This window comes from Lepidochelys kempii, chromosome 3, assembly GCF_965140285.1.
Source record: "Lepidochelys kempii isolate rLepKem1 chromosome 3, rLepKem1.hap1, whole genome shotgun sequence".
Taxonomy (NCBI): domain Eukaryota; kingdom Metazoa; phylum Chordata; order Testudines; family Cheloniidae; genus Lepidochelys; species Lepidochelys kempii.
This window is the reverse complement of record NC_136382.1, coordinates 98,863,058-98,880,078: the sequence shown is the minus strand read 5'-3', so window position 1 is coordinate 98,880,078 and position 17,021 is coordinate 98,863,058. Positions and strand designations below refer to the sequence as shown.

Sequence of the window (17,021 nt, the reverse complement as noted above, 5' to 3'; positions counted from 1 at the left end):
TTACTGACTTCCGTAGACCTACACTGAATAATAAAAACTGAGAGTATAGCCTCCTGATCTTAATGCTGTATTGTTCTGGCTTTGCTTCCCAGTTAGAATCATAGAATATCAGAGTTGGAAGGGACCTCAGGAGGTCATCTAGTCCACCCCCTGCTCAACGCAGGACCAGTCCCCAACTAAATCATCCCGCCAAGGGCTTTGTCAAGCCTGACCTTAAAAACTTCTAAGGAAGGAGATTTCACCACCTCCCTAGGTAATGCATTCCAGTGTTTCACCACCCTCCTGGTGAAATTTTTTTTCCCTAATATCCAACCTAAACCTCCCCCACTGCAACTTGAGACCATTATTCCTTGTTCTGTCATCAGCTACCACTGAGAACAGTCTAGATCCATCCTCTCTGGACCCCCCTTTCAGGTAGTTGAAAGCAGCTATCAAATCGCCCCTCATTCTTCTCTTCCGTAGACTAAACAATCCCAGTTCCCTCAGCCTCTCCTCATAACTCATGTGTTCCAGTCCCCTAATCATTTTTGTTGCCCTCCGCTGGACTCTTTCCAATTTTTCCACATCCTTCTTGTAGTGTGGGGCCCAAAACTGGACACAGTACTCCAGATGAGGCCTCACCAATGTCAAATAGAGGGGAACGATCACGTCCCTCAATCTGCTGGCAACGCCCCTACATATACATCCCAAAATGTCATTGGCCTTCTTGGCAACAAGGGCACACTGTTGACTCATATCCAGCTTCTCGTCCACTGTAACCCCTAGATCCTTTTCTGCAGAACTGCAGCCTAGCCACTTGGTCCCTAGTCTGTAGCGGTGCATGGGATTCTTCCTTCCTAAGTGCAGGACTCTGCACTTGTCCTTGTTGAACCTCATCAGATTTCTTTTGGCCCAATCCTCTAATTTGTCTAGGGCCCTCTGTATCCTATCCCTACCCTCCAGCGTATCTACCTCTCCTCCCAGTTCAGTGTCATCTGCAAACTTGCTGAGGGTGCAATCCACACCATCCTCTAGATCATTTATGAAGATATTGAACAAAACCGGCCCGAGGACCGACCCTTGGGGCACTCCACTTGATCCCGGCTGCCAACTAGACATAGAGCCATTGATCACTACCCGTTGAGCCCGACAATCTAGCCAACTTTTTATCCACCTTATAGTCCATTCAGTTCTGGCATCTCTACAACTACAGAATGACACTTCTTGTTGGAAGAGGTGTCCATATATTAATAATATTTAGCTGTACATATATTAATAATAGTATGATCTTTCTAAGTTTGGTTTTATTCACTGTGTATTTTTGAATTTTTTACAGAACCACCTCGACCAATAGCACCCCCCCAGTTACTTGGTGTTGGGCCTACATATTTGCTGATTCAGCTGAATGCTAATTCCATAATTGGTGATGGGCCTATAATTCTGAAAGAAGTGGAGTACCGGATGACATCTGGGACCTGGACAGAAACACATGCTGTAAATGCACCAACTTATAAGCTATGGCACTTAGACCCAGACACTGAGTATGAGATTCGTGTCCTCCTTACCAGGCCAGGAGAAGGAGGAACAGGCCAGCCAGGACCACCTCTTATCACCAGAACCAAATGTGCAGGTGAGGTCTCTCTTTCTTTCTCTCTCTCTCTCTCTCTCTCTCTTTTTTTTTTTGGCAGTTTGTTTTCACTGTAATGATGGTGTTATTATAGCAATTGTTCTCCTTTCCCCAGTACCACCAAAGGTCTGAAAGCTCTTATCCCAGCTTGGCCCCCATATTCTGTTTGTGCCACCTTGTTGGGGTCAACTTAGTTAAGCTTCCATTTATTGATCGTGGAAGCTAGGAAGCTGTGACAAAATGTCTGAATGCGTATAGTTAAATCAAAGGACGATCTAATGGAGGGCTGTTAAGGAACTCAGGAAAGGTAAAACAATTACCAAAACAGCCTCTCCAGTACCCAACTTCAGTGGTGTTAAAACAATGGCTGAGCCATCAATTGGTGAGAGAATTTACCTAGCTGGCTTCATGGAGACCTAGGGTGCTTTAGTCTCCCAAGGCTAAGGTTGCAAGACCCTGATCAGTTAAAAAGATGCCCTGGCAGAAAAGGAGCGAGCTGAGAGAGGCTGGTCAGGATGTGTCAGCTGACAAGCCCGGCTAAGACAAATGTAAACAAAAAAGCTGGTAAACATGCTATTCAAAATTACTTTAAAATGCAGTAAGAAATGACAGTCACATTGCTTAATTCTAAGTCTTCTGTATTTATATAGTGGTGAGAGCAGTGTTAGAATGAAATCTCTATTCACAAATTAGGCCTGGATTCCAACTGGACAGGTTATTCTAATGCTTGTTTTAGTATGTGTGATCATTCTGTTCAGTGACTATGGAAAAAGGTCAATGCCAGAATTAGGAGTTAATGTCATAAGTGTGCTCAACTTGACCAGGTCAGTGAGTTTATATTCCAGAAAATTAGACCATCTGTATTGATACTGTTTTATTTTGAAACTAAACACTGCATTTCTTGGGAGCTGAAGCATTCTGCTTATTTAATTCCCTAAACAAACAAGCTCTCAGCCTAAAGCAATTCTGAAACTGCAGGCAATTTTGAAATAGGCGATCTTATTTCTAATTTACTATATACCTCTCTTGAAAAGTGAAAGGATTCATGCGTCTGTCTCAGGTCAGATAACAGCTATTGAAGTCTAGTCTAGATTAAAGTGTCAGTTCAATTCTCTTAAATATTTTAGACATTGCTCCAAAAATATAGTATAGAAATTTTGAAGCAGCTTCTTTATTAAGGCGACACAACCTAGAATCTCTTCCCAGACATCAGTTGGGTATACTTTCTTGTTCCTAATATGTGAAAAACTAAGGCTGCCTAATATGAAAAAGATAAGAGGAGAGAGGTCATGGTATATTAGAGGCCTGACATCCCTTTAGCTAGCCAATTTAAGGGAAGCAAAGTGGTATAATTTTTAAAGCATGAAAATACACACATTTATAAAAAATAAAATATATATTCTTGATGAGTTTGTTGGAATGACTGATCAAAATAATACTTAACGTGATAAACATTTGTGCAAGTAATGATTGATTTGAATATTAAAACATCAAAACAATAAGCAATATAGGTTGCAGTGGTTTTGATGCCACAATAGCACAGGTACCTATTTTTTAATGAAAGATAGCAACTGTAGGCCCTGGGAGGTTAAGTTACTTTCCCCAGGTAATATAGTGAGTCATTGACAGGATCCAGATTAGAATATGATTTCCAGGTCTTTGCTCCATTCATCCATCTTCCATAATAGTGAAGACAGGTATTTCTCTTCCAGGAGGGCTTCATTTGGGCTTTTGCAACTATGTGGTCATTTTAAAACTTGCAAAATCAGTATAAAAATCTATCTGAAGTGTGTGTCTGTTAGAAAGCAAACAACACAATATCAGCCTCTTCACAAAAAAAAAAAAATTAAAAAGCAAGAATAAAGCCAATAATGAAATAGCGAGCAGTGTGATATATCCTTTGCTAGTAGTGTTAGCTTGGTGACTGTCAGTGTTACTACGCTTGTCAGGTGGCTTACTGTGCTGTATTATATTCCACTAGCTGCAGTACCTTGTTCTGGAAAATTCTAGTTTTTGTTTCAGACAAGACTGCTTATTATTAAGACAGCTATCTTTACTCCCCTTTTGTCAGTTCTGTCTTTCTGTATGTTTTGTAAGCTTTAGGTTCAATTTTGAAACAAGTTATAATGGATTACCCACGTAATATCATTTATTTCCAGTCACTGTATTTGATATGTCAGTGTGAAACTACCTCGCTTTTCTGTGTGGATAAGAAACACATTACTGAACGTTCACTGGATGGGTTTTAAATGTTTATGCTCTAAGTACTGGTGATAAGTAACATTGAATTATCAGGAATAATATGTTAGTAAAATGCTATTGGCTATGTTACCACAAGACTAAACAGTTGCTTTATTTTGGAAGGAGATTGAAGATGATTTTTACACATTGTTGGTTTAGAATTTACAAATGCCATGACATTTTGGAATAATACGCTATTGATCTATTAGACTGTGTTTCACTTCAGAACATCTCACATTTTGTGGAATTTGAGGTACGATTGCACAAGTTTGGGCATCAAGCATCTGATGTAGTTATCAGGTTATCAGTTATCAGTTGCGTCTTCTGAACAGTGAGTTTAAACAGTGACCAATGATTTCTGGAGGACTTTTATAAGGTGCCAGACAAAATTAATTAAATTATTTGTGTAGCTGGAATTTGATAGATGATTTTTCCTATGCTTAAATTTAGTGACTGCGTTATACTGAAAATATAATATACCAGATCACACCCATATGTGGGCAATTAAATACTCAGCTGACATACATATGATACAGCTGAGTATTTTTAAATAACTAGGATGAGAATATAAACCACACTAATCAGAACTAGACTTTCTTTTTAAAATGACCCTTCCTTGGCGCACAGGTCCAGTCTTGTTTTCATTTTTAAGCAGGTTATAGCTATTTGCTAGGAGTAGTAATGTGCTCCAAGATATATATGGTGAGAGGTAATTACATGCCTCTGGTGACTGAGGGCAATTGTCCTCATCTCATTCCTCACAATGCACCTGAAGTGGGTGATTCCTGCAGTATGACTATGCTGTATTATTGCTCACATAAGCATTTTAAAATAAAAGAAAGTGTGATGCTGTTTTAATAGGAAGCAATCCTAACACCTAACTGAGCAATAAAGCAAGGGTGTCTTCCTGTGAGATTTTCCTTTTGAGGATATCATCTGGCATCAGAGCATGTGTGCAATCTGTCTTTCCTGTGTTAAGCTGAAATAAAATATGCTGTATTTTTAAATTGTCCATTTAGCATGCTTTAGCAATTGTACGTTAGAAATTGTTCTGTTACGTTGCCTGGTGCTTCTAAGTAACTCTTAACAGCTGAGCTTTATCATTAACTGATATTTTAGTGGCAAAGAAGGTCAACAGTTCAGTCTGTCCAGAACTTAATATATCTACACAGTCGGTAGTGCTCCTGCTTCACTGAAGTTCAGTGACGTTTGTGATTTTCAGTAATATGTGGAGATCTGTGGGGCAAAGGGAAAATGATCTGATTTTCATTCCAAACCCTTTGAGTAAACTTATGTCAGTGGGTTTTTTTATAAAGCAAGGAAAGGGATGAAGATTTTCCCTTCTGGTTACAACTTTATTGAAGCTGAAAATGGAACCATATGTATTGATTTTTTTTTACTATTGACCAGGATAACTATCAATCACAGAGAATAGTTATCAATGACAATCCGCCCTGAGTCACGAAAACTGTTTCAGATGTTTGTTCAATAGTGCAATGTTGACTTAAGATTTGGCTTTAGTTAAAGGTTCAAGATCAGGGCTGTTTTCCACTCTGGTTTTCTGAATGTGGAGTTTGTTTGTGATTTCCATGTTATTAATTTTGAAAACAGAATACAAAGAATGCCAGGATGTTGCTGAAGTTCCCACCAGCAAAAAAGCACATAATGAGAATAAGTAGAACAAAGAAAATAATCTAAAGTGTGTTTTTCATTTTCTTTTAAGTCTTAAAATTAGGCTCCAGAGATCGGCGCATTTGGGGGCCGCCCTAGCTCTTCATGGCTGTCTGGGTTAATATGCCATACTAGTTATTTTTTTAAGTATTTGTATGCAATTTTCAAATAGAGCAGTAGGGCTACCAGAAATGTTTAAAAATCACTTGTGCTGGGGGGCTGACTGCCTGCAAATAGTTACACTTCTCTTACTATTGATTGTCCTATTGAAGACTATGGAGTGGAGCTGGAGATTTTTGGTAGCTGGAACTAATGAACCTGTCTTGTAGGGCCCAGGAGAATTTGGCATCTTGGTACTTCAGGGAGGTGAGCTTCTGAGAAGGTGCTAGAGGCAAAATTGGGTACTTGTCAGAAGGACAACAGGAAAATTTGGCAACTGAAGGGTCAAGTTGAGGATACTTCTCCTTTATATTTGCATAATTCAAGAACTAGAGTCTTTTCCTTTATGGGTTACTTACCCACTCTTCCAAAAAAATGAATAAAATACAAGCAAAAGGCTAATTCTCAGTAATTTTAATCTGATGGAATGTTTTAAAATTCTCTAAGCGTCCAGAGAAAGAATATTTACTGCTCTATCTTAAATGCAATCTTAAGATTTCAAGCAAAATCTTTGTCCTTTTCTTGGTATACTGAAGAAATTTGATATCAATAAATTAGAAGGCTTATAGTATATGAAGGAGGAACTGTAATACATTTTGAGCATTTAACTGTGTTTGATTTACTATTTTCACATTTCTATTGCTATTTACAGCTTAGACACTTTTATTAGAATAAAATGATAACCACTCACTTGAAATTCTGTAATTGAATATATTGAATTTTTACATTTGTCATTGCAGAGTGCCCACATTACACCAATATTTATAAGTTTCTGTTTGTTTTTGAAAACTTCTTGATCACCTGTAACTGTTGTTTCTGGTCTTTTTGCTAGAGTGAATGTCAAACATTTAAGATCTCACTAACAGCTACCAAACACTATGCACTCCTGCTCCTTGCAAATTTACCATTTGGCTGTGTTATGAAATCAGGATTTAATCAATTAAGAAGGATTAGGCAAAGGGTGCATCTTGCAGCTCTTTCTAAACATAGCTGGGTTTGGACTTACTCATGTTTCCTTGGGACAGAATTCCAGAGTTGCATACATAAGCTATCAGCTGCTTTTTATCTGTCACCCAACACCAACCCATCTCTAGCTGTTATATCCTCTTCCTCCTTGTTTCTAAGGTCCCTTGACCTTAAAGGGAGACAATATGAGGGTAAAAAGCTGATTACTGATAACTGACTCTGAACTAATGCTGGGTATGGTTGCAGGTGGAGCTGGGCCAAGGGGTCATTAAAGACTTATTAAGGGACAGGACATCAGCACTGCAAAAAATAAATGTTAAAAAGACAAGGACTTCTTGATCAATTTGGTTAGCACTTTAAAAGCTAGCCGAGGTGTGTCTACCAGCAGGTCCTGGAATCTCCCTTACACAGCCACGCCTCCTTCAGTCCCGCAATACACACACACCTGTTGTTTTCTTCTGACCCTGTGTTCATGAAATGCGGGGTCCCTAGCTGCACAGTAGAAACCCTCCTGGGTACTTAGAAATGACTAAGATTGGTAAATAGAAGATTCAGAAAGGTAAGTTTTCCTTTTTCTACATCTGACTTCTGTCCATGTGGGAATGGTGTAAATCTTGTCAGCCCTGCCATAAAATGGCAAAGCTTTGCTGACGTCTGCTGGAGAGGTTTCAGAGTAACAGCCATGTTAGTCTGTATTCTCAAAAAGAAAAGGAGTACTTGTGGCACCTTAGAGACTAACCAATTTATTTGAGCATAAGCTTTTGTGAGCTGGAGCTCACTTCATCGGATGCATACTGTGGAAAGTGTAGAAGATCTTTTTATACACACAAAGCATGAAAAAATACCTCCCTCCACCACACTCTCCTGCTGGTGGCTGATGTTATTAGGCTCTGTGATGGTGTCCCCTGAATAGATATGTGGGCACAGTTGGCAACGGGCTTTGTTGCAAAGGATAGGTTCCAGGGTTAGTGGTTCTGTTGTGTGGTATGTGGTTGCTGGTGAGTATTTGCTTTGGGTTGGGGGGCTGTCTGTAGGCAAGGACTGGCCTGTCTCCCAAGATTTGTGAGAGTGTTGGGTCATCCTTCAGGATAGGTTGTAGGGCCTAATAACATCAGCCACACTATCAGAGGCTCGTTCACCTGCACATCCACCAATGTGATATATGCCATCATGTGCCAGCAATGCCCCTCTGCCATGTACATTGGTCAAACTGGACAGTCTCTACGTAAAAGAATAAATGGACACAAATCAGATGTCAAGAATTATAACATTCATAAACCAGTCGGAGAACACTTCAATCTCTCTGGTCACGCGATTACAGACATGAAAGTTGCGATATTACAACAAAAAAACTTCAAATCCAGACTCCAGCGAGAGACTGTTGAATTGGAATTCATTTGCAAATTGGATACAATTAACTTAGGCTTGAATAGAGACTGGGAGTGGCTAAGTCATGATGCAAGGTAACCTATTTCCCCTTGTTTTTTCCTACTCTCCCCCCCTCCCCCCCAACGTTCTTGTTAAACCCTGGATTTGTGCTGGAAATGGCCCACCTTGATTATCATACACATTGTATGGAGAGTGGTCACTTTAGATAACCTGTTACCAGCAGGAGAGTGGGGTGGGGGGAGGTATTTTTTCATGCTTTGTGTGTATAAAACGATCTTCTACACTTACCACAGTATGCATCCGATGAAGTGAGCTGTAGCTCACAAAAGCTTATGCTCAAATAAATTGGTTAGTCTCTAAGGTGCCACAAGTACTCCTTTTCTATCTGCTGGAGAATATTTGGGGGAAGGGTTTAGTACTGAGGTGTTGAACTCCCAAGGCGGAGCAGACTGGGGAATATTGAGCTTGGAAAGCCAAGGGTAGAGGCCCACAGTGAGAGTCAGTACAGCTGCTGGGTGTGGGAGAATGGAACCAGTAGCCAAGAGCGTCCCTTCTAGACCTTGCTAGAATTTTGAGAGGGTGAGCAGGAAGATAAGTGGGGGTGAAGGAAGAATAATCATCTGGGAAAGTGGGGGCGGAGCCTGTCTCAGTGCTGTTTGGGTGGGGAGGGACAGAACAGGGGAAGATTCGTTTATCTACAGCACCTAATATTTCCAACTCGGTGTGCTGCTGCTCTTCAGTCATGGAGCTGTGACGGGTATATATTGTTGGTCATTCCCTTACTCGAAGGGAGGCTTAGAACTAGTTGTGCATTAAAGGTCTTATCCAAAGCTGATTGAAGTCAGTGGAAATATTTACATTAACTTCAGTCAGCTGTGGATCAAGCCTAAATTTCCGGCAGAGCTCTATTATTGGAAAAGAGCAACATAGCAGCAGCTGCAAGCTAGCAGCACAGGTAAGCTATGAATTGACGCACACCCTCACCCCTCCACCCCCCTCTCCCCACACTCTTATTTTTTGGGGTCCTTTGCCAGAGCAGAGTGTGCCAGCAAAATTTAGACTCCAGTGATTTCTCAGAAGTGATGTAAGCACATTTCTGAGAGGAGCACTGTTTGTGGCATTAAAATGTATCCCAGTATATTAATCCAAAGCCTCTATCCCAGCTGTAAAAAAGTGGCTTCAGGGAAATAATTCATATCGTACCACTTGAGAAAGCTGCCAGAGATGTGCCCAAGCCACTGAGTTCAGATCCTGATTTTAACTTCTCCAGATCCACACAGTTTTGATGTGTGTCCATTTCAAGAGAAAATACCTGCAGGATAAGATGACATCTTGCTGGAAAAATGTGGCTCTTTTAAATAGACTGCCAGTTTTTACTGTTAAATCTTTTATGACTATCATCCATTACTTTGCTTGATACATTAATTCAGTTTGTTTTCATTAGGGTCATTCAACATTTTAAGTGGTCAGTACCATGGTGATGGATGGAGTATAAGTACCTACATAAAATAGAACTAGTTTTTTTAAACATGCAGTTTTATAAAACTAGCTTTTTTTAGCTTGTTTTTATCATTGCATAAAAATGAAAGGAGAAACTTCTATACAAATATTTATAAACTACTGTCACTGCAGCACTTATGCATAGTGTTTCAGAGATCAAGCATTTTGTTTTCTCACTCTTCCTCGCCAACCGTTAGCAGAGCACCAGAGGGAAGGAAAAAGAGTATAAGGTTCCGTGTGGGGGTGGAAAACAAGACAATGCAGAGGAAAGGGAAGTTTCTTAGTCGGATCAAAATTCCCATTCAGGCGCTCATTCCTCTCGCTTCTTTATTTGTGTAGGAAATACTAGAGTAATACCCCTTGTTCCTGCCACCGAAATGGCAGTATGCCTCTGGATGAGACATGAGTGAGTTACCCCCATCCCCATATTGAAGGGGAGTGGGGAAGGCATCTGAAAAGTTCCAAACCCCCATTCCTGCTGACATTGTTTCTTATGGCTCATTTCTGCTGAAGTGGGGTATTTCTGTTTTTTGCACTTTTTTTCCCTCAGTCTAACATTGCTCCTTTCCTTGATTCAAACTTGGCCTTCCTCTGGCAGAATAAAATAAATGATACTTTCTCAATATTTTTATTTCTCAATAAATTTGTTTTGTATTTGGAGAAAAAGCTAGATGATATTCTCATCATATGATGAAATTCTTTCCATTCCAACAGTAACTAAGAAAGATGTTAAAGAGCAGCTACTACAAGTTAGACATCTTTAAATAAGAAGGTTCTGATAACTTGCATCCAAAAATTTTAAAAGAGCTGGCCACAGAGCTTTCTGGACCATTAATATTGATTTTCAATAACTCCTGGAACTCTGAGGAAATTCTAGAAGCCTGGAAGAAAGCTAATGTTGTGTCAATATTTAAAAGGCTAAATGGGGTGACCCAGGTAGAGTCAGCCTGACTTTGATCCTGGGCTATATAATGGAATGGCTCATACAGATAGCAATTAATAAAAGGAGTAGTAATATTAATGCCAATCCACATGGATTTATTCATACATTTATAAGGCCAGAAACACCATTGTGATCCTCTAATCTAACCTCCTTTATAACACTGGAAAGAGGATGTCCTGAATTAATTCCATTTTGAACTATAGTATAGCTTTAAATCAAGATGTTTTTCTAAAAGATTGCCGGTAATGAAGACTCCACTACAACACTTGGTAAGTTGTTCAACTGGTTACTTATAAAAATTGAACTTGTCAAACAAACTTGATAAAAAGTTTTAATGAGTTTACAGGTTTCACTGATAAAGGTAGTATTGTTGATTTAATGTCCTTAGCTTTCAGTAAGACATTTGATTTGGTGCCACATTAGATTTTGTTTAAGAAACTAGAATGATACAAAACCAACGTGGCACACATTAAATATATTAAAAACGGGTTAACTAATTGGTCTCAAAATGTCATTATAAAGAGGAAACCATAGTTTAAAGGATGTGTTTCTAGTAGGGTCAGTTCTTGGACCTACACTATTTAAGAGTTGTGTTAATAATCTGTTAGAAAACATAAAATAATCACTAATAAATTTTGCAGACATCAGAAAGACTGGTGGAGTGGTAAATAATGAAGAAGACAGGTCACTGATACAGCATGTTATGGATCACTTGTTAAAGCTGTGCACAAGCAAACAATATATGTTTCAAGATGGCCAAATGTAAGGCCATGCATCCAGGAACAAAGAATGTTACTCATACTTACAGAATTGGGGAACTCTATCCTGTGAAGCAATGACTCTGGAGGGAAAAAAAAAACAACGTAGGGTTCATGGGGGATAATAGTTGAACATGAGCTTCCAGTGCGATGCTGTGACCAGAAGGGCTAATGCGATCCTTGGATGTATAAACATGGGAATCTTGAGTAGGAATAGGAATATATATATATTTGGCATTGGTGCGACCAATGCTGGAATACTGTGTGCAGTTCTGGTGTCCTTAATTCAAGAAGGATTTTGAAAAATTGGAGAGGGTTCAGAAAAAAATCACAAGAATAATTATAGGGTTAAAAAACATGTCTTATAGTGAGACATTTAGTTCCTTGAGTCTATTTACCTTAATAAAAAGAAGGTTAAGAGGTGATTTGATCAGTCTATAAGTACCTACATGGGGAACAAAAACTGGAGAGCAGTCTGGCGGACAAAGGTATAACCAGATCCAGTAGTTGTAAATTGAAACTAGATAAATTCAGACTGAAAATGCGGTGCAGATTTTTAACAGTGAGGGTAACTAGCCGTTAGAAAAACTTACAAAGGGTTGCAGTGGATTCTGCATGCAGTGGTAATTCTAAAATCAAGATTGAATATTTTTCTAAAAAATATGTTCTAGTTCAACCACAGCAATGGGAATTGAGGGAGTAATTAATTCAGGTAAGTACTGTGGCTTGTATTATGCAGGATGTTAAACTAGATGATTGCAATAGTCCCTTCTGGCCTCAAAAATCTATGAATTATTGTACCACTGAACTCATGCTCTTAGATTACCTGATCCTTGAAGGTGTGATTATCCAGTGAGTTCACAAAGGTACTAATTCAGGCCTCAGTCCTTTAGCGATTTATGCATGTGTTTAACCTTACACATTGTGATATCAGTGGGATTACTCAAAGTGCAGAAGTTGTATGGCAACTTCCACCTTCTCTGTATGTGTGTGTGTGTGTATTTTATATATATACACATCTTCTTACTATATGTTCCATTCTGTGCATCTGATGAAGTGGGCTGTAGCCCATGAAAGCTTATGCTCTAATAAATTTGTTAGTCTCTAAGGTGCCACAAGTCCTCCTTTTTGTGGATACAGACTAACACGGCTGCAACTCTGAAACCGTCAAAGTGCAGAGTTAAGCATGTCTGTAAGTTTGTGAGATTTGGGCCTGAATTCTTTGGATGTTCTTTACAAATTCAGCCAATTAACTAGTCATACCTCTTAGGGAAGGAAGCAAAACCCCTGGCCCTCTCCTTAATAATTTAAACTTTGTAAAAGCCTCACAAATTGGATTCTTGAAAGCCTGTCAGATTGGTTCTCAAAAAGAAAACCGTGTAGGATCACCCTACATTTTAGTTCTCCATCCTGTAGAATCAAAGTTGACTCTTCATATGAGAGACCATTCTTAGGATGACAAAGATGAAATGACAGAGACTTTGGAGAAATTTTAAAATATTGAAAATATAAAACAATCTTCACCTCACTCTGTGAGGTAAATAAGTATTAGAACCTTTGTTTGAATAGAAAGCCTGTTTCTAATCAAGTGACTTTCCCAAAGGAACACATTGAGTCAGTGGTGGAGTTTGGATTGACACTCATTTGTTCCTGGTTCCATGTCCCTAACTCTGTCCTCTAGCCCAACCTACAGCTAAAAGGCATAGAACTTCTATTGAATTTTTTATTTGATATCATTTGTGTAACTTGTTTCATTCAATATTGACTTTTGAAAGCAGTTTAATTTTCCATTTTGTTTTCCATCCCATGTTATTAATTGCTGGAAGGTATTTTATTACTGTAGGAAATGACATGTTTAATTATCCTTAGTACTTGAGAGACTGAGTCTAACAATACCATAAATGCAAATTTTGTAGTTTAAATTGTATGGAATTGTGTATAACAGCAAGGGAAGGGCAATGTTACATTAGCAAAGGAGGGCACAAGCCTTACTGCCAAATCAGACTGAAATATCACATAGAATGTGGCAAGTCACTTAATCTTCCTGTGCCTCAGTTACCATCTGTAAAATGGGGATAATACATCCTTTCTCCTGCCCTTTGTCTATCCTGTCCATTTCAGTTATAGGCTGTTCAGGGTAGGCAATGACTCTTACTATGTGCTTGTACTGTGCCTAATGCAGTGGGACCTGATGTTGGCTGTGACTCTGAATTGCTACTACAATAAAAATAATAAATTATTAATAATCAGAATTAGTGTAATAAAGGTGAAAGGAAGTACTAGAGAATGACCCATTGAACTGGCCACAATATGTCTATGCAATGCTGTAATCTGAAACCAAGAAAAATGTGTATAGATAGGAATTATTTTCCTAGGCAGTAATTGGAATTGGTAGAGAGGAGGAGACTTGAAAGATGCATTTTGAAGGGTGTCATAAATATAAAGAGAAGGCTAAGCGCCTTTAAATCCTTCCTGGCCAGAGGAAAAAACCCTTTCACCTCTAAAGGGTTAAGAAGCTAAAGATAACCTTGCTGGCACCTGACCAAAATGACCAATGAGGAGACAAAATACTTTCAAAGCTGTAGGCGGTGGGGGAGGAACAAAGGGGTATGTCTGTCTGTGTTGCTTTTGCTGGGACCAGAGCAGGAATGCAGGTCAGAACTCCTGTAAAGGCCTAATAAGTAATCTAGTTAGATATGTGTTAGATTCTGTTTTGTTTAAATGGCTGATAAAATAGGTTGTGCTGAATGGAATGTATATTCCTGTTTTTGTGTCTTTTTTTAACTTAAGATTTTGCCCAGAGGGTTTCTCTATATTTTGAATCTGATTACCCTGTAAGGTATTTACCATCCTGATTTTACAGAGGTGATTCTTTTACTTTTTCTTCAATTGCAATTCTTCTTTTAAGAACCTGATTGCTTTTTCATTGTTCTTAAGATCCAAGGGTTTGGGTCTGTGTTCAGCTATGCAAATTGGTGAGGATTTTTATCAAGCCTTCCCCAGGAAAGGGGATGTAGGGTTTGGGAGGATTTTGGGGGGAAATAAGTTTCCAAGTGGGCTCTTTCCCTGTTATATATTTATTAGACACTTGGTGGTGGCAGCAATAAAGTCCAGGGGCAAAAGCTAAAATAGTTTGTACCTTGAGGAAGTTTTAACCTAAGCTGGTAAAAATAAGCTTAGGGGGGTTTTCATGCAGGTCCCCACATCTGTACCCTAGAGTTCAGAGTGGGGAAGGAACCTTGACAGGGGTTAGAATCATTCTTTTTTTTTTTTAGTGCCGTTTTACTGTGTGCATATTCAGAACATATATATTTAAGATTTACCCTGTGCAACAAGAAAAAGAAAACACATACAATAAATATTATTGTATAATCTAATCTGTATAACAGTAGTCTTTTCAGTAATACTGTAAACATAATATCATGTTACATTGACTTTTTTTGCATTTTTTAATTATATTTTCTGAGTTCCCTCCCACACCTTTTTTTTTAGTGAGGGTAAAAGCCCCACTTTTCCCCAAGAAATAATGACATTGGTCCTACACAATTTTATATGATAATTCCCAGACGAAATAATTTAGCTCTCAATTTTATTAGCTTTTTAAATAAATGATAATTTGTAGATTGAGTTTGTGTCAGTGATTAAGTGTTCAGACATCCAAATCATCAGCTTGGAAGCAGAAGTTCACTCCTTTAAGATAATTCACGGTAGGCTCTCAAACCAGTTTGTCTCTGCGATGGCTTGAGACAAGCAGAATTCCTGCTTTGAACTTGAAAAGCCTGAGTTGCAAATAGTGATTGCTGTGTTGGCTCCAGCCAATATAAAGATCTTTTGAAAATAAGTAAAAGAAAAATTTTAGTTTCAAAGACATGTTATTGAAGAGGAGACTTGCACAGTTCATACAGTTCATCCACACGAATGGTTTGCTATTAAAACTCTTCTACTCTGCTTCTTAACTCTGTTGTAAGCCATTCTCTTTGCATGTAAATCATGTCATTGTAAAGACCTGACTCTTGGGCAGACAAGTGCTATATTGCAGCAGTCAGGTTAAGAAAGTGAGAAAATGTCACATGATACATTAATATAGAAACATTCATTCTGAAGAATTGGACTGAGTTTTTACATGCTTGTGTGTGTGTGTGCGCACGTGTGTTCAAATTAACTCTTCCTTCCACTGAAAAGCAGCCATTGTGCACTAGCACTGCTATGTAAGGCCACAGTCCTGCACACATCACAATACAAGATCAGGTCCTAAGTTTGTAAGAAATATAGTGAGCAATTAACTTGTTTTTCAATACGTTGTTTTGTCTTTGCCATTGAGAGTTTGGTAAATAAACTCTCTGTGTGTCACAGACATGTTTGGAAGTCACTTCTGCATCTTCTGTGTTCTTCTGTTTTGTGCCCAGCCATGACATTTTCACTTGGACCATATTTAGTGGCTCAGAAATATAAAGTACTGTAATAGCTTATCTATATGTACCACTATCCGTCTACTGGATGGAGTCAAACTGACTCATATGTTTGATACTTACCTCTAGGGGGCTGGTTTGTAAAGAAGATAAAATCTCATATACTACTGATAGCTAATGGAAGAAATTCTCCTTTACTCAGTTGGTACAGGTGATTTTGGGGGGGCTGAAGTTCCTGAGTTTTTCTCCTTTGCCCCTCTCCCCCCCCCCCAATCCTATGTCCGTAGATTATTTCATATTGGGTGCAGGGGAAAGTAGAAGAATAGGTTTCAAGCAATATAACAAATATATTCTTGTACTTGGCCACTGCAGTGAATCTGCAAGGGGTCTTGTGACCTCAGTGTGAGTATTGCTGGCTTGCATTTCCCCTGCCAGATATTCCGTGGGCCAGACTATGTGGCTGGAAGAAGATAGTACCTCCAGACTATGTGTAGAAGAAATTGATGTCATCAAAAGAAGTAGGAAGGTGTCATTGAAGTTCTTCAGTTTAAATTTTTAATAGAAGTTAATTTAGCACCTTGAATGTTAAACACTGAATCACTGAAATATTTTTCTTTAAAGGAATTAAACTTCACATCTAAAACATTAATCAACAGTGTTCACTCTGATTGTTACAGAACAAAATTCCTGAGACACAAGTTTAATTTTAATGTTTTAATTTTAACGGAGTAAAATTCAGCTTCTCATGCATTGTAAGGCAAATATCTAGCTATTTAGCAAGGGACAAACCATAATGTCCTCATTTCAAAAATGTATTCTGAACTTAGGTGATATTTGAGGTGCCTGAAGAGAGAGATGACCTAGCAGTGTAACAAGACACATCGCAAGTGACTGTCACAAAAGGAATGAGAACGAGACTGACATTTTCCATTACTGCCCGGTGCTAAGGTGCTAGCATTATCCCCTAAATAACCACATGCTTCAAGCAATAATCATGCACTGTCATCTTCTGTACTAATATGAAAGTGGAATTCAATCTCTTTGACACATATTGCTTCAGCTTGTGGCTTGTCAAGTTGTTTCTGTGCGGGAACTCAGCTAATATATTGTGAATGGGTTCTGGTACAGCGATTGAAATGGGGAACTAGTTACTCAGTTGTGTGAGGTAAGCTAGAGTGGTGTCTAAAATAGGCTGGATGGAGAGACTCCTTTTTTGATTGTCTTTATTTTATTATTTATTAGAAACGCACTAAATCTTCAACCCCTTGAAGAAACCTACTGTTTTGGAGTCTGTACTCCAGTAGGTGCTGAAAGTCATGAAACCTGCTGTTTCTGTAGCAATCCCCATTTTAAGGTAAAGAGGTAATCCTTTTTTCTCC

At 38.7% G+C, this 17,021-nt stretch overlaps 1 protein-coding gene across 8 annotated transcripts in view; it reads left to right on the top strand.

Annotated features, from left to right (window-relative positions):
- The window catches only part of PTPRK (protein tyrosine phosphatase receptor type K), a 584,612-nt gene that overhangs the window by 359,386 nt on the left and 208,205 nt on the right, over positions 1-17,021 (top strand). For all 8 annotated transcript variants that reach the window (XM_073337267.2, XM_073337266.2, XM_073337264.2 and 5 more), the window contains one exon: positions 1,316-1,609. In XM_073337267.2, coding sequence (XP_073193368.1) covers positions 1,316-1,609 — 294 coding nt within the window. The remainder of the gene's footprint in view (positions 1-1,315; positions 1,610-17,021) is intronic.